This window comes from Oryctolagus cuniculus, chromosome 3 (genome assembly GCF_051225735.1).
Source record: "Oryctolagus cuniculus isolate XC-2025 breed Fujian yellow rabbit chromosome 3, ASM5122573v1, whole genome shotgun sequence".
Classification (NCBI taxonomy): domain Eukaryota; kingdom Metazoa; phylum Chordata; class Mammalia; order Lagomorpha; family Leporidae; genus Oryctolagus; species Oryctolagus cuniculus.
Window position 1 is genome coordinate 39,050,371 of NC_142869.1, and position 22,421 is coordinate 39,072,791.

At 40.4% G+C, this 22,421-nt stretch overlaps 2 protein-coding genes across 7 annotated transcripts in view; one reads left to right on the forward strand and one right to left on the reverse strand.

The window, feature by feature from the left end:
* Positions 1–22,421, forward strand: part of ORC2 (origin recognition complex subunit 2) — a 51,720-nt gene that overhangs the window by 23,566 nt on the left and 5,733 nt on the right. Inside the window, exons 8-15 of one of the 2 annotated variants that reach the window (XM_017343017.4) lie at positions 745–805; positions 4,615–4,808; positions 6,446–6,544; positions 10,043–10,152; positions 13,156–13,288; positions 16,039–16,135; positions 18,042–18,188; positions 19,130–19,301. In XM_017343017.4, coding sequence (XP_017198506.1) covers positions 745–805; positions 4,615–4,808; positions 6,446–6,544; positions 10,043–10,152; positions 13,156–13,288; positions 16,039–16,135; positions 18,042–18,188; positions 19,130–19,301 — 1,013 coding nt within the window. The remainder of the gene's footprint in view (positions 1–744; positions 806–4,614; positions 4,809–6,445; positions 6,545–10,042; positions 10,153–13,155; positions 13,289–16,038; positions 16,136–18,041; positions 18,189–19,129; positions 19,302–22,421) is intronic. The other variant, XM_089330104.1, reaches the window with a different exon arrangement.
* The window catches only part of NIF3L1 (NGG1 interacting factor 3 like 1), a 51,351-nt gene continuing 33,430 nt past the window's right edge, over positions 4,501–22,421 (reverse strand). For 3 of the 5 annotated variants that reach the window (XR_016231959.1, XR_016231957.1, XR_016231962.1), the window contains exon 9: positions 4,501–5,259. The gene's annotated coding sequence lies outside the window, so the exon portion shown is untranslated. The remainder of the gene's footprint in view (positions 5,260–22,421) is intronic. The other 2 variants (XR_016231960.1, XR_016231956.1) reach the window with 1 other exon arrangement.

Sequence of the window (22,421 nt, forward strand, 5' to 3'; positions counted from 1 at the left end):
CTCCCATGTGGGTGCAGGGGCCCAAGGATTTAGGTTATCCTCTACTGCTTTTCCAGGCCATAGCAAAGAGCTGGATCAGAAGTGTAGCAGTGGGGACTCGAACCGATGCCCATATGGGATGGCAGCACTGCAGGTACAGCTTTTACCTGCTGTGCCACAATGCTGACCCCACAATTATTTTAAACTTATCTTTTAATTTGAATTTTCCACAAACTTGGTTTTTACATTTTATTTATTTATTTATTTATGTATTTATTTATTTGAAAGAATGACAGAGGGAGAAAGAGGTTGTTCGTCTACTGGTTCACTTTCCAAATGCCTACAACAGCCAGGGCTAGGCCAAGCTAAAGCTACGAGCCAGGAACTCCATCCATGTCTTCCCCATGGGTGGTAAGAACCCAAGTACTTATGCCAACCATGCTGCCTCCCAGGTGCATTGGTAGGAAACTGAACCAAAAACGGAGATAGGACTTGATCCTGGCACTCCAGGATGGGATACGAGTATTTCAAGCTGTGACTTCACCTGCTGCACCACAATGCCTGTGCTTGTTGGGATACTCTTTATTTTTTGTTTCAACAAGTTCATTTGTCATTATCTCCTAGTTCTGCATACTATGCTCATCTAATTCTAATGTAGCCTATTGAAAGTCAAATATTTTTCTTCTTTTCTAATCTATTTTACTCAATTCATTTCCATTTTATTATTTACCTATTTAACTATCATGCTTTTTAATTTTTAAACAGAACAATGACAAAAGTGAACCAACATCAACAACACCTCGTAGTCTAAGAAAAAGATTAATAGGTATGTATTTCTTACACAAAGTTTTTACAAAGATGGACATCTAAACAAAGGCAGTAAAGACTAAGTATACAAGTTCTAGACTGAGACTGCTTGATTTTTAATCCTTGGCCTGCCAGTTACTCTAACTTCAGAGTTGTTTTGAGGATTAATTGAAAAAAACAACATGAAAAGTGCTTAGTGTAGTACTTGATCTTAACAGGTATTAGCTATTTCATCTTTTATTATTGCAATAATTATTATAACTACTACTTTTCATGAAAGAAAGGATTTTCTCATGTCCTCAAACTACAGATTCCTTAAGGGCAAGTAATATATTTTTTATTAACTCTAGCACTGAGCACTATGTTTTTCCTATTAGTCAGTGGATATTAAAGTTAGTTAAAACACTTTCCAGTAAAATTATGTGCATTTTAGTTTGTTTTGAGACAACTGAGAGTTCTGTTCATTCATTTAGAATTCTTACAATGAAATGGTATTAAATATTCATGGCTGACTGAATACAAAGTCAAGTGAATATACACAGGTTCTATCTTCTGGTCAGTTAAAAATAATTTTAGATTTTTGAATATTTAAATATGGGGCATATGACTTGTTGACCTCTGTTTTTTTTTGTTTTTTTGTTTTTTTTTTTTTTTTTTTTTTTTTTTAACAGGCAGAGTGGACAGTGAGAGAGAGAGACAGAGAGAAAGGTCTTCCTTTGCCGTTGGTTCACCCTCCAATGGCTGCCGCGGCCGGCGCACCGCGCTGATCCGATGGCAGGAGCCAGGAGCCAGGTGCTTTTCCTGGTCTCCCATGGGGTGCAGGGCCCAAGCACCTGGGCCATCCTCCACTGCACTCCCTGGCCACAGCAGAGAGCTGGCCTGGAAGAGGGGCAACCGGGACAGAATCCGGCACCCCGACCGGGACTAGAACCCGGTGTGCCGGCGCCGCTAGGCGGAGGATTAGCCTAGTGAGCCGCGGCGCCGGCCCTGACGTCTGTTTTAGAAAGATGTTCCCTGGATGGCGCCGCGGCTCACTAGGCTAATCCTCTGCCTTGCGGCGCCGGCACCCCAGGTTCTAGTCCCGGTCGGGGCGCCGGATTCTGTCCCGGTTGCCCCTCTTCCAGGCCAGCTCTCTGCTGTGGCCCGGGAGTGCAGTGGAGGATGGCCCAGGTGCTTGGGCCCTGCACCCCATGGGAGACCACGAGGAAGCACCTGGCTCCTGCCATTGGATCAGCGTGGTGCGCCGGCCGCAGTGGCCATTGGAGGGTGAACCAACGGCAAAGGAAGACCTTTCTCTCTGTCTCTCTCTCTCACTGTCCATTCTGCCTGTCAAAAAAAAAAAAAAACAATAAAAAAGAAGAAAGATGTTCCCTTTCTTGATGTTCACCCCTTGACAATAATAATATTAACTAATGTTGTCAAATCCATCAAACATCAGGGCTTCAGCCTATAGCCTTTTCTTTTCAAGATAGGGATTTCGTAGAGCTGTTAATCCTTTTTTATTTTATTTATTTTTGCATTTGTTAAAAAGGTTTGTTTATTTGAAAGGCAGAGTTGAGAAAGAAACAGAGAGAGAGACTCTCTGCTGGTTCAGTCCCCAAATGGATACAACAAGCAGATGGCCAGGTTGCAGCCAGGAGCTTCATGTGGGTCTCCCATGAGTTGCAGTTGCTCAAGTCCTTGGCCCATCTTCTCCTTTCCTGGGCACAGTAGCATGGAGCTGGATCTGAAGTGGAGCATCTAGGACTTGACCAGGGATACTGGCATTGCTGGCAGCAGTTGAACTTGCTGTAACACACACACACACACACACACACACACACACCCCTACCTCTCGTCTGCTGCTTCACTCCCCAAATGCCCACAAAGACCGAGGTTAGGCCAGTTTGAAGCCAGGAGCTCTCCCACATCAGTGGCAGGAACCCGCCACTAGAGCCCTCACTGCTGCCTCACAGGATCTGTACGAGAACAAAGCTTGAATGAAGAGCGGAAGCCAGGATTAAACTGGTGTGGGATTTAGGCTTCTCCGCTGGCATCTTAAACTACTGGGCCAAATGCCTGCCCCAGCACTATATTTTTAATCAGCCTAAAAATGGTAATGCAAGTAAAGATAAGATATGGAATTATGATTGTTATTTCATGTCAGAAACATCCTGTGTACTATACAAGAGTCTTAAAAGAGTTCATGGAAAATGGGTATTATGGAAAAATTTTGCATGTATTTCAAATTTTGTGCCAAAAATAAACTTAATTATACTTTTTCATGAACTTTTTTGAATTCCCTCATGTTTTCTCCTTACCACAAAGACAAATTCTGTTCAGAGAAAAGGTGAACTTTCTCTTCTTCCTTAATCACTAAGCATATATGCCTGCACATAGGAGTTATGCATGTAAATGAAGCAGAGACATTTTCTGGTACTCAGTACTACTTCTAACTTATGTATAAACATGTGTAGCAATCATTGCAAATTTGAATCTGCTAAGCTATATATGCCTACAAAATCACACTCCTTCCCTTTCCTTTTAAAAAGATTTGTTGACTTATTTGAAAGGCAGAGAGATTCTCTGTCCCCTGGCTACAACAATCTAATCTGGGCCGGGCTGAAGACAGGAACTAGGAGCTTCATCCTAGTCTTCCTCATAGGTGGTGAGGACCCAAGCACTTGGGCCATTTTCTGTTGCCTTCCCAGGATCATTAATGAGAAGCTAATGGGTCAGAAGCTCAGACTCAACCAAGCACTCTGGTGTGTGATGCTGGCATCTCAAGCCGCAGCTTAACCTCCTGTGCCACAGTGCTGGTCCCCCCCCCCCCCCACTTTTAATATCTATATTTGTTAAGTGCTGACTCTGGATAATTCTCTGAAATGTATCTGTTGAAAATAAATACTAATTTGGTAGTTATCTCATTTTAAAAGCCAACTTTTAAAAATAGTTTTATACTTGTTGATTATTTGGTAAGTGTAAAGCTTTATTATTTCCGGTGGATAGCGGAGGTGGCTATACTTTATTTTAAAGTAGAGTTCTTGTATCAACTCTAGAATGGAATATGTATATGTATTAATAGTTGTTATAATAGTAGCTGCTGTTTAGTGAGTACTGTATGTGATGGAATTTTCAGTAGGCAACAACAGAAGTAGTAGTTTAAGCCATAGACATTTAAATGTCTCACATCATAAGAAATCTGGAAACAAGTTCCGCAGTTGATGTAGTAACTCAGTAGTGTCATGAAGGACCTGGGTTCTGTCTGTCTTTTTACTGTGCCACCAGCATATTTCATCTTTAGGTTTTGATACTTCATATTGCAAAATAGTTTCCATAGCTTTAAGCTATGGCTATAAATGGGCTTTTCCTCCATAAGCAAAGAAAGTCTTTTCCAGAAGCTTCCAGGAAATTTCCCCCTAATTGTCACTGTTAAAGGATTATATAGACAACCCTATTTTCAAGAGAGGTTGGGAGAGCAAGTGTTTGGCAGAGGGAAATGTGGTAACCATTAAATATCGCAGAGGATAGAGTTCACTTAGGAAGAAGAATGGTGGTAGGCATGATTGACAGTTTCTACTGTACTCCTGTGTATCATACATTATTAGTTATTTTAGATACACTTTAGTGTAATCGTCACAATGGTTATTAAATTAGGCACTATTAGTGTTTGATAAATGAGGAAACTGGCACATAGAATTTATGTGGTTAGCTCTGGTAAAATCATGAGCAAGTAAAGATAAAACCAGAATTCAGACTATCTTGTTTCAAAATCCATGCGATTTCCATAGCCCACAATGCCTCTCGTCAAACTGTCAAACTTTCCCAATTGTTTTTTTCCCCCCACAGTTCCAAGGTCTCATTCTGACAGTGAAAGTGAATATTCTGCTTCCAACTCAGAGGATGATGAAGGGGTTGCACAGGAATATGAAGAGGACACTAATGCAGTCGTAGTCAGCCAAAAGATTGAAGCTCAGAATAGAGTAGTTTCAGCTCCTGTTTGCAAAGAAACGCCTTCTAAGAAAATGAAAAGAGAGAAAACAGTAAGTGAAGAGAGAGACTTGAGACTTAAAGAAAAATTGTATAATACCACACAGACAGGCAACTGTAATAGAAGAAACCCACATGAGGATCAACATAGCTTTTGGTTTTTGTTTTTACTTTTTTGTGTTTTCTCATTTTTATTTTACATAAATATATCTGTTCTTATTTCTGGTTCATCTGCATATTCATACATCAGTTCCATAGTATATTCTAAGGGTGACATCTGAATTCAGCTGTTTAAATGTGCACTTGGAATCAATGTTGGTTGGACAGTTGGAGGCAAGACTATTCAGTGTATCCTTTTTTGTAGGGTTTTGTTCTTGTAACGCTAATGTAGGCAAGGCAGTGCCGGTAGTCAATGATGTGGCTTCAGATCCATGTTGACTTGTCTGGAAGCTCGTTGTATGCACCCCTGCTTCAGAAGAGGCCAGTTCATTATTCTGGTATTCCCTGTAAAAGTTCAGAGCAATGTAGGAAGCCTACTTCTACTTCTTTTGTTTTTTTCTTAAGAAAGCTTTTATTTAATAAATATAAATTCCATAGGTACAGCTTTTAGAATATAGTGTTTCTTCCCCCCATACCCACCCTCCTACCCCCACTCCCGTCCCACCTCGTACTCCCTCTCCTATCCCATTCTTAAGATTCATTTTTAATTATCTTTCTATACAGAAGACCAACTCTATACTAAGTAAAGGTTTCAATAGTTTGCACCTACACAGACACACAAAATATAAAGTACTGTTTGAAGACAAGTTTTACCATTAATTTTCATAGTACAACTCATTAATGACAAAGGTCCTCCGTGGGGAGTAAGTGCCCAATGACTCCTGTTGTAGATTTAACAATTGACACTCTTATTATGATATCAGTGATCACTTGAGGCTCAGGTCATGAGCTGCCAAGGCTATGGAAGCCTTTTGAGCCCACAAACTCCGTCAGTATTTAGACAGGGCCATAAGCAAAGTGGAAGCTCTCCTCCCTTCAGAGAAAAGTACCTCCTCCTTTGATGGCCCCTTCTTTCCACGGGGATCTCACTCACAGAGATCCTTTGTATAGATCATTTTTTTCCACAGTGTCTTGGCTTTCCATGCCTGATATGCTCTTTTGGGGGAAGCCTACTTCTTTAGTAACTTTCCATCTTTTCCTTAACATTCTAGATGTTAATCCTGTCCAAAGTCAGAACAGGCCCTTTTACTGCAATAGTAGGCGAATCTTTGTCTCTCTCACTTTTTTTTTTCCAGCTTACTCTTGATTTCCCCCTCATTTTCATAGTATTTTCAACCATAATAATCTTAAAGGATTTGCTAGGAGTGTTTGAGAAACAAAGTACCTGTAAATCCATCTTCCTTTTTAGTCTAAATGAATATAACATTGTAACAAATCGTTTTTAGGAACAGACTCTTTTTTTTTTTTTTTAATAGTCATCCTCTTTAACTTGTCTGGTTTTGGTTTTAAGAGCAACTATTCAGTTTATCAGTGTATTAAATACCCTTAGTCCTTCACCTATATGCTTAGAATTAAAAAAAAATGCTATGGAAATAGTTTTACATGTCTTATTTTACACTAATATTGTCTAGTTTTGATGTAAGACAAATCTGAAACTACTAAGAATTGAGTTTACTCTGTTCATTTTCAGAGTGACTTAGTAGAAGAATATTTTGAAGCTCACAGCAGTTCAAAAGTTTTAACCTCTGACAGAACGCTGCAGAAGCTAAAGAGAGCTAAATTGGATCAGGTATGTTACAAGGAATGTTACTTCTGAATTTTTCTTACTGTGACCTGAAAAATTACAGTCTAAGCAGCAAATCTGAAGATATAAGCATACAGAAGCAGAATTATTGTCCTTATTAAATGAAACACAAGTTAATGTGATATAATTATATTTTATTGCATAAGGGCTAAATAAGTCACTGCATTAGACTTCTGCTTGACATACTGTAATTGCACAGTTTTTTCTCCTATTACTTTATTTCTTCAGGATCTATTATAATTAGCAGGGTTTTTAATTCCTTGGTACCCATGTACCAATAGTCTTACTCATTCAGCGTACATATTCATTGAACCTCACTTGGGCCATCAAATAAAGACTGCATCCTAACTTTCAGTCACAAATTTTGCAAAGAAGATGGTATTCTGCTTGATGGTATTATGGGTGGAAAACTTGTCTAGTGCACTAAGGTAAAAGGTTTTTATGTAGCATGGTTCCAGTAGCTTATTTTTACAAAAAATACCATATGATTCTATTGATTAGGGCTTTGACTGGTGTATCCCCAGAGAGGAGACAGAATCACTTGAGTCAGAAAATCTGTCAGTAGAAAGTGGGGTTGAGCCAGCTCCACGGCTCACTTGGCTAAACTTCCGCCTGCGGTGCCAACACCCCGGGTTCTAGTCCCCGTCAGGGAGCCGTATTCTGTCCCAGTTGCTCCTCTTCCAGTCCAGCTCTCTGCTGTGGCCCGGGAAGGCAGTGGAGGATGGCCCAAGTGCTTGGGCTCCTGCACCTGCATGGGAGACCAGGAGGAAGCACCTGGCTTCTGGCTTTGGATCGGCGCAGCACCAGCCGTAGCGGCCATTTGGGGGATGAACCAATGGAAAAGGAAGACCTTTCTCTCTGTCTCTCTCTCACTGTCTAACTCTGCCTGTCAGAAAGAAAGAAAGAAGGGTGGGGCAGGGCAGGGCAGGGAAGGGAAGGGAAGGGAAGGGAAGGGAAGGGCAGAGGGGTTGAAAATCTGTCACAAAGCGAGTGTTACAAGTGTAAAGACTATCAAGATTTTATTACATTCTGCAAATAAGAATCTAATGAATTTTATAAAGTGGACAGGGCTTTCCTCAGGCTCTGGAGCTATATAAGAAAGGAGAATATGGAGAGGGCTCCATGACCTGAATAGTAATGGTGGCTTGGGTTTTTGTTTTCTGTGGGGCAGAGCAGAAGTTGTGTTTGGGAGATACCTGTTTTGTTGGTATTGAGACACAGAAGACTAGCTGGAAGTTAGTGTCAAGAACACAAGTTCAAGGAGGAAATGACACTGACATTTGTGCAGAGTATACATTTTTAAATGAGTCACATGAGAGAAAGATAAATTAATGTAGAGTCCAAGTAGTACCTTAGAGGCAAAAAGATCTCTAGGAAGGTGAAGCAGCATGTTCCCGAAGGTTACTGTCAGTGAAGGATGTGAAGCATTTCACTGACTTACAGCTAACCAGTGCAGCAGCATCTGATAATGTCGACTTTATTTCTCATGTATGTGGGTCAGCTTGGGGGTGACCCATCTAGGGTTCGTCTCTCTCTTCCTCCTCAGTGAACAGTGGGCTAGCTGAGGCAAGTTGTCCTCTAGACAGAGGCATAAGAGAAGCAGGAAACCATGATTTCTTAAATCCTAGGCTCAAAACTGGCAGTTATCATTTCTGCCTCATTCTGGCGGCCTTAGCAAACACATGACTGAAAACAAAGTCAAAGGGCAGGAAACTACTGTACCCATTTAGTGGGAGGGGCTGTAAAACTCAAGTAATAGAGGGCATAGATACCAGGAAGGGTAAGTATTGGGACCAGAAATGCATTTCTCCATGAATATCAAAGTCTGAATTGAAAGTGCATAGATACAACATCCTGGAGTTTACACTCAAGTGTGGGTCTCTTCAGGTAATCCAGTATAAATGATTATTGGGTATAAATGATTATTGGAAATGCCATTAGTAATTTCTCTGCTTTTTTAGGACTCTAAACTTGAGGGGGATGAGAGGTATTTTTTGGTTTGGTTTTTAGTTACCAACTTAACAGTTTTTCTTAGATGTAGCTCTATTTCTCTTTAACTATGTGAACATATAAAAACTGTATAGTCCAGAGTTCCTGGAATGTTGAGTTCAGCTCTGATATCAGTACTAAAAAATTGTTTTACAGGGCAGGCATTTGGTACAGCGGTTAATGTGGCTCGGGGTGCCCATATCCTATGTCAGAGTGCCTCAGTTCAAGTCCTGGCTGTTTCACTGCCAGTTTCCTACTAATGCACACTCCGTGAAGCAGCAGATAACTTCAATCCTGCAACCCACTTGGGAGACTGGATTGAGTTCCGCATTCTGGATGTTGTCAGCATTTAGGGAGTAAACCAATGGATGGAAAATCTTCCTGTCCATATTCCTCTCTTTCTGTCTCTGCTTTTCAAATACCAAAAAAATAAATAAATTAAAAGTTTTTTGTTAAGTTGTGTTTTATGGGGCTGGCATTCTGTCATAGGTTAAGCTGCCACCTGTGATTCCAGCATCCCATATAGCACAATTCACGTCCCTGCTGCTCCACTTCCAGTTTAGTTCCCTGCTAATGCGCCTGAGAAGGCAGCTGATGATGGCCAGCTCTTTGGGCCCCTGCACTTACCTGGGAGACCTGGATAAAGTTCCAGGCTCCTGTCTTTGGCATGGCCATTTGGGTAACAAACCAGCAAATGCAAGATCTCTTTCTCTCTTCTGCTTCTCATTCTGCATTTCAAATAAATAAATCTTTTAAAAAAATTTTTACTGTAAGGGTAGAATCTTGAAGCCATGATAGCACCAGGTTAAAGATTCACATAAAGCTTGTTGTTGTAGTTTTCATTTAAAAAAGTAAGACAGATTGATTGGACAGCACGAATTCCAAGTTTTGAATGTAGGGCAGTGACCTCCCTCAGTTTATGTAGATTATTGCTTTAAAAAATTTGCCATACTTTTCAAAGATAAAGGATTTGTCAACAATAGCTTTTGGAAAAGGAGCAGGATACAAGTTCATTTTATAATGATAATGATAAATTATGAAGAATCTTTAATGTTTTCTGAAAAATTAATACTGAACTGTTTGTTACCTTAAGTTTTTACATTTTTTCAAATCCATAGGTTTTTAAGTCTGTCTGGATTTGTTGTCAAAGCTGGGAGGCAGGTTTTATCATCTTCTTATGGTAATGATCTTTTTAGAAATTAAAGCCTTATATTTAGAATTTATAATTATTTAAATGGTCCTAGATAAAACTTAGCAAAATCTGTACTGTTGTTACATGTTTGTCTTAAAAAAATGTTAAAACTTTTACAAGAAATATTTGAATTATTCAGAATACTATGCATATTCAGTTGATGTACGACTTGCCAAACCTGATTAAAGTAATAATTCTATTAGTGAACTCTTCTAACATCAGCCTCTAAGGAAATAGTTTTAGTTTCAGTTGATTTGCTGGACATGGTGTGAGATGATTTTCCTCCCTCTTTCTTTTTTAAGCAAAGTTTGCGTCACTTATTGAGCAAGGTTTCTCCTTCCTTTTCTGCTGAACTTAAACAACTAAATCAACAATATGAAAACTTATTTCATAAATGGATGCTGCAGTTACAGTAAGTACTTTTACATTGCAAATGTGCAAAATAAAAAGTTAATATAAATCCAGGTAATTTAACATTTGATTTTCCTTTAACAGTGAACTTGATATGTTTATGTATAAAAATAAAAAGAAAATAAGTATTTTCCCAATTTTATGACTTAAATGTAGAAATTAATTTTGTTGTGTGATTCTTAGAAATTCTATAGGTTTTTAAGAAATTCGTGCATTCTCAGTTTTTCAAACTTGATGGCTATTGGTAAAACAAACAGCATTTTATTACTATTACTATTACTCATAAATATTTGACAACCTAACTTGTCAAGTTTAAAAAATATGCCAATTATATTTTAATCCAGTTTTTCACAGCAAAATTCCTGAAAGAATATGCATTTCTTTTATTTATTTATTTAAAGATTTATTTTATTTATTTGAAAGACAGAGTTACAGAGAGAGGTAGAGCCAGAGAGAGAGAGAGGTCTTCCATCCATTGGTTCACTCTCCAAATGACCACAACCGCCAGAGCTGAGCTGATCCGAAGCCAGGAGCCAGGTGCTTCTTCCCAGTCTCTCATGCAGGTGCAGGGGCCCAAGGACCTGGGCCAGCTTCTATTGCTATCCCAGGCCATAGCAGAGAGCTGGCCAGGAAGTAGAGCAGTCGGCACTAGAACTGGCGCCCATATAGGATGCCAGCGCTGCAGGCTGGGTCTTTAACCCGCTGTGCCACAGTGCCGGCCCCTCTTTTATTTATTTTTTGTAAGGATTTATTTTATTTATTTGAAAGGAAGAGTTACAGATAAAGAGGGAGAGACAGAAATAAATCTTTCATCTGCTGGTTTATCCTCAGTGGCTGGAACATCTGGGGCCAGGCCAGGCAGAAGCTAGGAGCCCAGAACTCCATCCAGGTCTCCCATGTGGTGGCACAGGCCTAAGCACTTGAGACATCTTCCACTGCTTTCCCAGCTGCATTAGCAGGGAGCTGGATAGGAAGCAGAGCAGCTGCTACTCAAATTTGCACTCCCTGTGCTCCAGTACAGAACACTGGCGTCACAGGCACTGGTTGACCTGCTCTGCCATACACCTACTCCTCTGCTTCTTTTCTTTTCTTTTCTTTTTAAGATTTATTTTATTTATTTGAAAGAGTTACAGAGAGAGGTAGAGACAGAGACGGAGGTCTTCCATCCGCTGGTTCACTGCCCAGATGGCGGCAATGGCCGGAGCTATGCCGATCTGAAGCCAGGAGCCAGGAGCTTCCTCCGGGTCTCCCACGTGGGTGCAGGGGCCCAAGGACTTGGGCCATCTTCTGCTTTCCCAGGCCATAGCAGAGAGCTGGATCAGAAGAGGAGCAGCCAGGATTAGAACCGGCACCCATATGGGACGCTGGCGCTTCAGGCCAGGGCTTTAACCCGCTACGCCACAGTGCTGGCCCCTGCTTCTTTTCTTTTAATGTAATACTATATGCATGTACTATAGACTTTCAGAATTTCATGAGCAGATTTGATCTGTAATAAACATTTTGCCAATTTAGAATTAGAATACTTTTTCAATTTTATCATTTTTCATTTTCCATTAAGTACCTAGAAGAGTGATTGAAATCAAAAGAAAGGTTTTTTTTTTTAAACTATAGTTACTTTTATGCTTGTATTTAAAAGGATCTCAACATTAAAAAAAGTACTTAGAATGTATACTGATGTGAATATAGTTGGTGGCCTCACCTGCTACGCCACAGTGCTGGCCACCTGGTTTTCTTTTGCTTACACTATATCCAAAAGTTATGCTGAGAAGATAATGATTATCTTCCCTGCAAGGACCTTCATTTCTTTCAATAACTCTTGCTCAGTGCTTTGTAAATTTACAGCTTTTCATTCTAATCCTATCTCCCAGTTTGTTAGCTCAGATACCTGGTTTGCTTTGCTTCCCAGTCTAGACCACATAGTTGGCAACATGAATGTAATTCTAAGGTCTCTAAATTGCCTTGCTTCTCTTTCTCTGCTGCTTTTACCTTGCTACTCTTAACCTTTGGGTTTTTGTTGTTGTATTTCTAGGCTATCTGCTTTGCTAGAGATGATAACCGTTTCTGATTGACCTCTGTAAACAATCATGGAGCTGTACTTTAGCTTAACCCCTTTTTCTTGGTGTACTGGGTGGACTCATTCACTCTCTTGGCTTCAGTTACTTTGTGTAACTGTTCTCATCAACCTGGAACTACCTCCTCAGCAGCAGACATGAATATCTAAACGTATATTAGAAGTTGCCACTTGGATGTCTTTTAAATAATTCAGCATCCATAAAATTGAATTCATGTGAAATTATCATTCCCACCTGCCCCTGCTTCCCAGCTCAGTGAATGTCACCTATTTATGTGGGTGCCTTAAGGCAGAAAACCTTTCTTCCTTTTTCCCTTCACCCTCCACATCTAATCAGTCTCCAAATCCTATTGATTTGAATTCCATTAAAGCTCTTAACACCTTCCATTTTTTCTCCCTGATAGCTGATTCAGATCCTTCATCTGTGGCAGTTTTGTTCCTCCTTCCTAACCAGCCATTGTGATTTTTCTAAAAAGATCATTTTGCTTTTGAAAACTTTTCCGTTAACACCTTATTAGTTACTTTAAATACTGCTTGTCTTTGAAATAAAATCTAATGAGCATCTTAATATGATTTGAACAAGACCCTTGTTATTTGGTCACTGCTTAATTCCAACTTAATCTATCAATTTAAGCTCTGTCTCAACTTGTGAAACACTCTGGTACCTTTTATTGGCCATGGTCTCCCTTGCCTGTTAGGCATCTATCAATTGAAAGGTAACGGGAACTGGAGAGAAAGCTAATGAAGCTTGTTGTTCCGCTAATAAAATTATACCTTTACCATGCATAAATTGTGAATCAGTAATTTAGTTGTTTAGCTATCCTAGTTCTTCCTGTATTCTCTGTAAGCTTATATCAAGAAAATTGGTCAATATAAAGTTGTCATTAAGAGGTAACTGAGCTTTAATTTCATGACTGCTATCTTTCTGAACAGCCTTGGATTCAACATTGTACTTTATGGTTTGGGTTCTAAGAGAGACTTACTAGAAAGGTTTCGAACCACCATGCTGCAAGATTCTGTTCATGTTGTCATCAATGGCTTCTTTCCTGGAATCACTGTGAAATCAGTAAGTGTTGAAAATTTTAAAGGTAACAATATTACAAGTATATCTCCTTTCAGTTCTTACCTCCTCACTAATGGGAGGATGCTACTTCTTATTTGGGAGTATTAATGTTTATTTTCATTTTCTTAGAGATTTGAGATGTACCATTCACTGGTTCACTTCCCAAATGCCCACAACAGCTTGGTTGAAGCCAAGGAAATCCAGGTCTCCCATCTGGGTGGCAGGGACCCAAATTCTTAAGCCATCATCTGCTTCATCCCAAGGATGCACATTAGTAGGAAGCTAAATCAGAGGACTCCAATAAAGGATTGGTTGTTTTTTTTGTTTTGTTTTGTTTTGTTTTGTTTTGTTTTGTTTTGTTTTTAAGATTATTTTATTTGAGAGGCAGAGCCACAGACAGAGAGAGAAGTCTTCTATCTACTGACTCACTCCCCAAACGCAGAGCCACAGACAGAGAGAGAAGTCTTCTATCTACTGACTCACTCCCCAAACGGCCACAGTGGCTGGAGCTGGGCTGATCCAAAGCCAGGAGCCAGGAGCTTCCTCATGGTCTCCTGCTAGTGTGCAGGGGTCCAAGCGCTTCGGCCATCCTCTGCTGCCACCCCAGGTGCATCAGCAGAGAGCTGAATCAGAAGAGAAGCAACTGGGACTCAAACCAGTGCCTACATGGGATGCCTGCACCGCAGGCAGATGCCCGGCCCACCATGCCACTGTACTGGCCCTGGGATCCTTTTTTTTTTTTAAAGATTTATTTGAAAGGCAGAGTTACAGAGAGACAGATATAGAATAGACAGAGACGAGATCTTCCGTCTGCTGGTTCAGTCCCCAAATGGCCACCAGGGCTGGGGCTAGGCCTGGCCGAAGCCAGGAGTCAGGAGCTTCAACAGGTCTCTCATGTAGGTGCAGGGGACCTGGCACTTGCTGCTGCTTTCCCAGGCACATTAGCAGGGAGGTGGATCGGAAGTGGAACAGCCAGGACTTGAACTGGCACCCTTATGGGATGCCTGTATTACAGGCTGTGGCTTAACCCACTATGCCACAGTGCTGTCCATGGATGTGGGATCTAACTGCTGAACCAATTCCCTGCCTGTAGAATATTAAATTTAAAGGATCTTTGGTTTTAGCCTTCCCAGTAGTAGGATTGCATAGGGCTAAGATCATGGACTCAGAAGGTTCTAGTTTTGAAAACACATCTTTGAATTTCTTACTTGCATGTATTAAACCTCAGGGAAATGTTAGCTTTGTTTTCTGCACCAGATGACAGCAGCATTTACCAGAAGGATGGGATTATGCAGTCTTCAGTTTTAGTACATTTTTATGACATTTTAGAACTCTAAAATAATAAAAATAGAAATTATAGTATGTATCATGGGTCATTTTTACTAAAAATGGTTGTTTTGTAGTTAGAAAATTAAAGCTTTGGGTTGTTGGATATTAACCAATGTAGTATTCCTTTTTTTTTAAGGCTAATTTATTTATTTATTTGAAAGGCAGAATGATAGATATATCTTCCATCTGCTGATTCATTCCCCAAATGCCTTTTCCTTTGTGTCTCTGCCCTATTAGATCTTTGCTATTCTCCCCTGTTTTCTTTTAACCATAACATATGGGGAAAAAATTATATATATTTAAGTATCAATAGGATTTTTTTTTAATGATTTATTTATTTAAGAGGCAGAGTTGCAGAGAAAGGAAGAGACAGACAGAGGTCTTCCACCCACTGGTTCACTGCCCAAGTGGCTGCAATAGCTGGAGCTGCGCTGGTCTGAAGCCAGGAGCTAGAAACTTTTTCTGGGTCTCCTACACGTGTGCAGGGGCCCAAACACTTGGGCCATCTTCTGCTGATTTCCCAGAACATTAGCAGGGAGCTGGACTGGAAGTGGAACAGACAGGAACTAAACCAACTCCCATATGGGATGTCGTCGCTGTAGGCAGAGGCTTAGTAAATGCACTACGTCATAGCACTAGCCTTGGGATTTTTTTTTTTTTTTTTTAAGATTTATGTATTTATTTGAAAGGCAGAGAGAGAGAGAGAGAGCTTCCATCCGCTGTTTCCCTCCCCAAATGGACGCAAGGGCCAGAGCTGGGCTAATCAGAAGCCAGGAGTTTCATCTATATCTCCCATGATGGTGCAGAGGCCCAAGTACTTGGGCCATATTTAGCTACTTTCTTAGGCACATTAGCAAGCAGCTGGATTGGAAGTGGAGCAGCCAGGACTCAAACTGGCGCCCATATGGGATGCTGGTGCTGCAGACGGTGGTTTAACCCACTTTGCTACAGTGCAGCCCAACCAATAGGATTTTTGTTTAAAAGATTTATTTATTTTATTTATTTGAAAGACAGAATTATACAGAGGTCTTCCATCCACTGGTTCACTTCCCATATGGCTGCAATGGCCGGAGCTGAGCCAATCTAAAGCTAGAAGCTTCTTCTGGGTCTCCCATGTGGTTGCAGGGGCCCAAGGACTTGGGCCATCCTCCGCTTCTTTCCTAGACTCATTAGCAGGGAGCTAGATCGGAAGTGCAGCAGCCGGGACTAGAATCGGCGCCCTTATGGGATGTTGATGCTGCAGGACAGGGATTTAACCCGCTGTACCACAGCAGTGGCCCCTAGGATTTTTTAAAATAATCATTCAAACTAAGAAATACAAAATCATTCTTAAATTATGAAAAAAAGATTGAGTTGTCTAGTTGTACTTATTTATATAACAGAATATGTTGTAATTAATGTACTTGCTGTACTTATTTATCTAGGTCCTGAATTCTATAACAGAAGAAGTTCTTGATTATATGGGTACATTCCGAAGTGTATTGGATCAGCTAGATTGGATAATAAACAAATTTAAAGAAGGTAATATAAAATAGATGCTTTATAGTTTTAAGGTGAAGTTAAGCATGCAATTCTTATTCATATATTTATATACACAAAAAATTATTTTCATAATGTTGTTTATCTCAATGCCAATTCAGATTTTCCTGAAATAATTTACCCTGTTTCAATGGATTTTTTCCTGTGAATTTCACTTAACTAAAAGGAACAAGTTACTTTTTGTCACCTTAACTAAAATACCCAAGAAGAGCTTTTAGTTTTTTAAATACTATTGACTATAGTGATTTTTAGAATTCAGAGAACCTGGGATTTTCAAAATTTTTCACTGCTGTACCATTAAACAATTTTATTTCCCTGTTTTCATGTGATTTCAAAGTTGCATTTTTAAAAACTTTTTTGTTTTCTTTTATTTGAAAGAGAAACCCAGAAAGACAGAAACTGACCTGCCGTCCACTGGTTAACTTCCCAAATGCCCACAACAGCTATGGCTGGGCCAAGCTGAAGGAAGCCAGGAATCTGAAACCCAGTCTGAGCTGCCCATGTGGGTGACAAGGACCCAAGCATTTGAGCCATCATCTGTTGCTTCCCAGGGAAGCATTAGCAGGAAGCTGGATGAGAAACATAGGAGCAATGATTTTGAACCAGGCACTCTAAAATCAAGCAGTGTCCTAACCACTGCACCCTGATCAAAGACGTGTCCCAACTTCTACTTTTTACCTATTTCCTTTGTAACTTCCTTCTTTGCTACTGAAATGTATGCTTGACAAGTCCCCTGTAATTTCTTTCTTACTAAATCCATTGAACTTGGCTTATCCTCAATCTTGATTCCTGCTGTATTTGATGATATTAATAGCTCCATCCTGCAAAGTCTTGACACTATAAGCAATATACTGAACCCTCAACCACTTCACTTCTTTTTTTTTTTTTTTTAAAGATTTATTTATTTAATTGAAAGAGTTACACAGAAAGAGGAGAGGCGGGGTGGGGGGGGTCTTCCATCTGATGGTTAACTCCCTAATCGGCCGCAATGGCCGGAGCTGCACTGATCTGAAGCCAGGAGCCAGGAGCTTCTTCCAGGTCTCCCAAATGGGTGCAGGGGCCCAAATTGCTGGGCCATCTTCTACTGCTTTCCCAGGCCATAGCAGAGAGCTGGATATGAAGTGGAGCAGTTGGGAGTCGAACCGGCGCCCATATGCCAGCGCTTCAGGCCAGGGCGAAGCACCGGCCCTCTCACTTCTTCTTTTGTTTGTGTCTCGTTTGGCTTTTGGGAAATCAGTTTTCTATTTAATCTCTTAATGCTTATTGAGAACTTTTTTCTTATCTTGGTGTTCTCTTCATACCTACTTTGCAGTGCAACATGCCCAGGTTCACCTCCAATCATACACATCTTGCTGTTTCTGTGCCTTACTAAAACTGCTTTCTTTGTCTCCTAATTCCAGTGCTAACCTCAATGTCTTGCCTATTTTATGAATGAATGTCTTATTCCCTCAAACCGATTGCATACCCTTAAAAGCAATTATTACCTTACACCATACCATTTTGATAAATTCTTTAATACCTAGTCATTATTTATGGTTGCAACTTCACAAATACTTATTGAAAATAATGGTTGGCCAGCACCACGGCTCAATAGGCTAATCCTCTGCCTGCGGCGCTGGCACAGGTTCTAGTCCCAGTCGGGGCGCCGGATTCTGTCCCAGTTGCTCCTCTTCCTGTCCAGCTCTCTGCTGTGGCCTGGGAGTGCAGTGGAGGATGGCCCAAGTGCTTGGGACCTGCACCCGCATGGGAGACCATGAGGAAGCGCCTGGCTCCTGGCTTCGGATCAGCGCAGTGCGCCGGCCGCAGCACGTCGGTCCCCTCCCCCCCGCCCTCACTGTCCACTCTGCCTGTCAAAAAAAAATAATAGTTGGATTTCATTTCCTTTCAGATTCTTCTCTAGAACTTTTCCTTCTCATCCACAATTTGGATAGCCAAATGTTGAGAGGAGACAAGAGCCAGCAAATTATTGGACAGCTCTCATCTTTGCGTAACATATACCTGATAGCATCTATTGATCACCTCAATGCTCCTCTCAGTAAGTTAATAGTACTTTTTTCTATCTTGTGATAATAGTCTTATAAAATTCTCTTAAAATGCTGTAAGTCCCAAAATTTTTACTGTTTTTAAGTGTACTTTTTCCCTGTTACATGTTTAAAGACATTCTCTGCCAACAAGAAAAGTGTAGTCAATCTGATTTACAACATAATATTTGGAAATAAAAATTCAGATACTAAAGGAGAGTGTGCTTTACACCTAATATTACATGAGGAAGAAGAGACAGCTATTGTTTGGGTCTTTTTCTACTCTTTGTAGTATTGTAACATTTATTTCATGACCTTAAATCAGAGACTTTATGATAATCCTGTGGAACAAAATGTTAAATTATCAATTTTTCAAATAGAATGCCTGGATGTTGATATAATTTGTACTTAATGTACAAATAAAGACTCAAATGTTGATTGACAGTTACTGATTTGGATGAGGAAGTAGCAAAAATGGTAAATTTAAGCATTCATTTTACTTTATTTATTTATTTATTTTTTGCCATTTTACTTCATTCTTTAAAAGATTTTATTTATTTACTGGAGAGGTGGACTTAGGGAGAGACAGAAAGTCTTCCATCCGCTGGTTCACTCCCCAAATGGCTGCAATGGCCAGAGCTGCTTTGATCTGAAGCCAGGAGCTTCTTCCTTGTCTCCCACATGGGTGCAGGAGCCCAAGCACTTGGGCCATCTTCTACTGCTTTCCCAGGCCATAGCAGAGAGCTGGATGGGAAGAGGAGCAGCCAGGTCTAGAACCAGCACTCATATGGGATGGTGGCGCCGCAGGTGGAGGCTTAGCCCACTACACCACAGCTCCTGCCTCTTCAGCACTGATTTTATTTAATGCTTTCTCATTCTTCCCTAGCGTGGAAGCTAGCAATATGACAATATGAATATAATTTGTAACTCTTGTTTCTTTGGTCATGTGCTCCAGTGTGGGATCATGCAAAGCAGAGTCTTTATAACTGGCTCTGGTATGAAGCTACTACATACAGTCCTTACACTGAAGAAACCTCCTATGAGAATTCTCTTCTGGTTAAACAGTCGGGATCCTTACCACTTAGCTCTCTGACTCATGTCTTACGAAGCCTCACCCCTAATGCAAGGTAAAAATGAAAACTTGTCACTTTTTTAAAAAAAACTGCATTTTAAGGCATGCACTACCAGGTTTTATTGGTGATACAAAGATCCCCACTTAGTTGAAGGATTAAGAGAAATAATAGTAATAACAGTTACCAGTACTGGATTCTGGAATAGGCAGACTACTCAGTAATAGTTTAACAAGTTGTCATTAATAAAGCAGAAGTACCAACATTTTTTTTCTTAATTCTGATAGATTTTACTTAAATTTTATGGTGATTTTCAATTACATATTTAATTTTATGATCCAAACATTGAACTTGTTACATGAAATAGCTCATTTGAGCCTCACAACTCAGGTGGATAATAAATGGTACGGAGATTTTAACCCTAATGTACCTGGCCTCAAAGCCCATGCTCTTAAACGTATCTGTCTCAAGTAAAACCCTTTTAGCAGCTAACCAAGAGGCATATCTGAACTGGCAGAAGTGAAAGACTGGTTATAGCACAAACCAGCAAAAAGTAAATTGCATAATTAGCCTGGTGAAAGAGGTGCTTAGTAGCAAATTACATTCGAAGCCTAAAATTCTAGACTTTACACTGTCTTTAACAAGACTGGTGAACAACAGACCTTGGTGAAACTAGAAAATTAACATGTGAATAGATAAAAATAAATGTTGTATTCCTAGATGGGTAGACTGAATAATGTAATGGTAGCGATTCCGCCTGAACAGAAATGCACTGGAGCATAATTTAATCAAAATACAGATTGTTTTCTGTGTGTGATTTAGATTTGGCAGAATATTCAGTTTCTTAAAGAATTAGAAGGCAAGATTAGCCAAAACCATTGCTTTTGTTTAACACTTCTGTTCAAGATGACCTCATACTTTCAGACTTTAATTCATCCTCTTTAGCTCTATGCACACAGTATAATAGATGAAATACGAAATAACAAAATAAAAAGATACAGCCTGGTCCCAAAATATAAACACATCAGTGAAAAAGAATAGAATCATAAAGCAACGAGATCACTGAGTCACAGTCCAGCTGCATTCCAGGCCTAGAAACTGTACCAGCAGCCAGGAGTTTGCTTTATGTGAAGAGACAGTAGTGTCACCATATCATTTATTTTCCAAAGCAGGACATTTTTTTTACTTATGACAAATAAACAAGACAGGATGATAGTTATAAAAAATAAAGAGCATAAGTAAATAAAAAGCATGTAAAACAATATTGTATGGTGTTATTTTAATATGAAAAGCTAAAAATGTAAATAGAAATAAATACCTAATTCAGGAAAATACTAACCCTGGAGAAGGAGAAGGGGTAATGGATAGAAGATTGGGTACACAGACTTTGAGTACACTTTTTGTTTACTTTTAGCAATTTCTTTTCCATTTATTTTTTATGTGTGTGGTTTATTTTTTAACTTCTTGCTATGAAATATTTATATATTCGCAGGATGCCACCAGGACATTCCTTGCACGTCCTACCCCAGCACTGTCCCTACCATCTCCCATGACAATAGAATATCAGAACCACAGATGTCTTGTTCAGATTTCAGCATTATACTTGAACTTATTTCTCTCATTCCTTCTGTCCTCTCTCTGTAGCTCTATGCAATTTTTCTTTTTTTTTTTTTAAAGATTTTATTTTTTTTATTTGAGAGGTAGAGTTACAGAGAGAGGGAAAGAGGGAGAAAGGTCTTCCATCCGCTGGTTGACTCCCCAGATGGCTGCAACAGCTGGAGCTGGGCTGATCCAAAGCCAGGAGCCAGGAGCTTCTTCTGTGTCTCCCACACGGGTGCAGGGGCCCAAGCACATTGGCCATCTTCTGCTGTTTTCTCAGGCCATAGCAGGAGAGCTGGACAGAAGAGGAGCGGCTGGGACATGAACCGGCACCCGTGTAAGATGCCAGTACCTCAGGTGGAGGCTTAGCCTACTGTGCCACAGCGCTGACCCCTATGCAGTTTTATTACATGTGAAACCTTGCATAGCCACTACCACACTCAAGACACTCAACTAAAGGCTGGCGCTGTGGTGCAGCAGGTAAGGTAAATCTGCTGCCTGCAGCGCTGGTATCCTACATGGGCTCCAGTTCGAGTCCCAGTTATTCCACGTCTGATCCAGCTCCCTGTTGATGTGCCTGGGAAAGTAGGAGAGGATGGCCCAAGTGCTAGGGTCTCTGCATCCACATGGGGGACCTGAAGAATCTCCTGGTTTCAGCCTTCCTCAGCACTGGCCAGTGTGGCCATTTGTGGGGTGAAACAGTGGATGGAAGATCCCTCTCTCTGCCTGATTCTCTGACTCTGCCTTTCTGCTTTTCAAATAAATGAATCTTTAAACAAAAACAAAAAGGTGCTCAACTGTACAAGACTTCCTTATGATAACTGAAATGCTAATTTTAATGAGTTTTGTTGCTCTATAAAGCTGATTTGTACACTGAAGGTAAAGTTAAAGAACTGATATTGAAATGTGCATTAAGTGGTTAATCAAACTTTTTGACAGACTATAGAACAGGAAATGTCTTCATTCTGTTTTACTGTTATATTCACTGCTTTAAGGACTATTGCAAGTCAGGTGTCTGTGCACTGTAAGAACTCAGAACATCGAATTTGTTGCTAATGCAAATATTTCTTAGTTTGGCAAACCTAGATGTCTGTGTTTTCTATTTATTTAAAAGTCAGAGTTCAGAGAGGGATCGATCTTCCATCTGCTGGTTCACTCCCCTGATGGCTGCAATGGCCAGGGCTCAGCCAGGCTGAAGCCAAGAGCTTCATCCAGGTCTCCCACATGGCTTCAGGGGCCCAAGCACTGTGGAAGATGGATCTTCCACTACTTTTGCCAGGCCATTAGCAGGGAACTGGATCAGAAGTGGAGCAGCTAGGACACGAATGGTGCCCATTAACTTACTACACCACAACACTGGCCCCTAAAGTGGACATTTGGGGACAGCATGGCACAGCAGATTATGCCACTGCTTTTGGTGTTGGCATCCCATACTGGAGACCCAGTTCAAGTCCAGCTGCCCCACTTCTAATCTGGCTTCCTGCTAATGTACCTGGGAAGGCAGTGGTAAGATGACCCAAGTGTTTGGGCCCCTTCCACCCATGTGGGAGACCAGGATGGAATTTTGGGTTCTTGGCT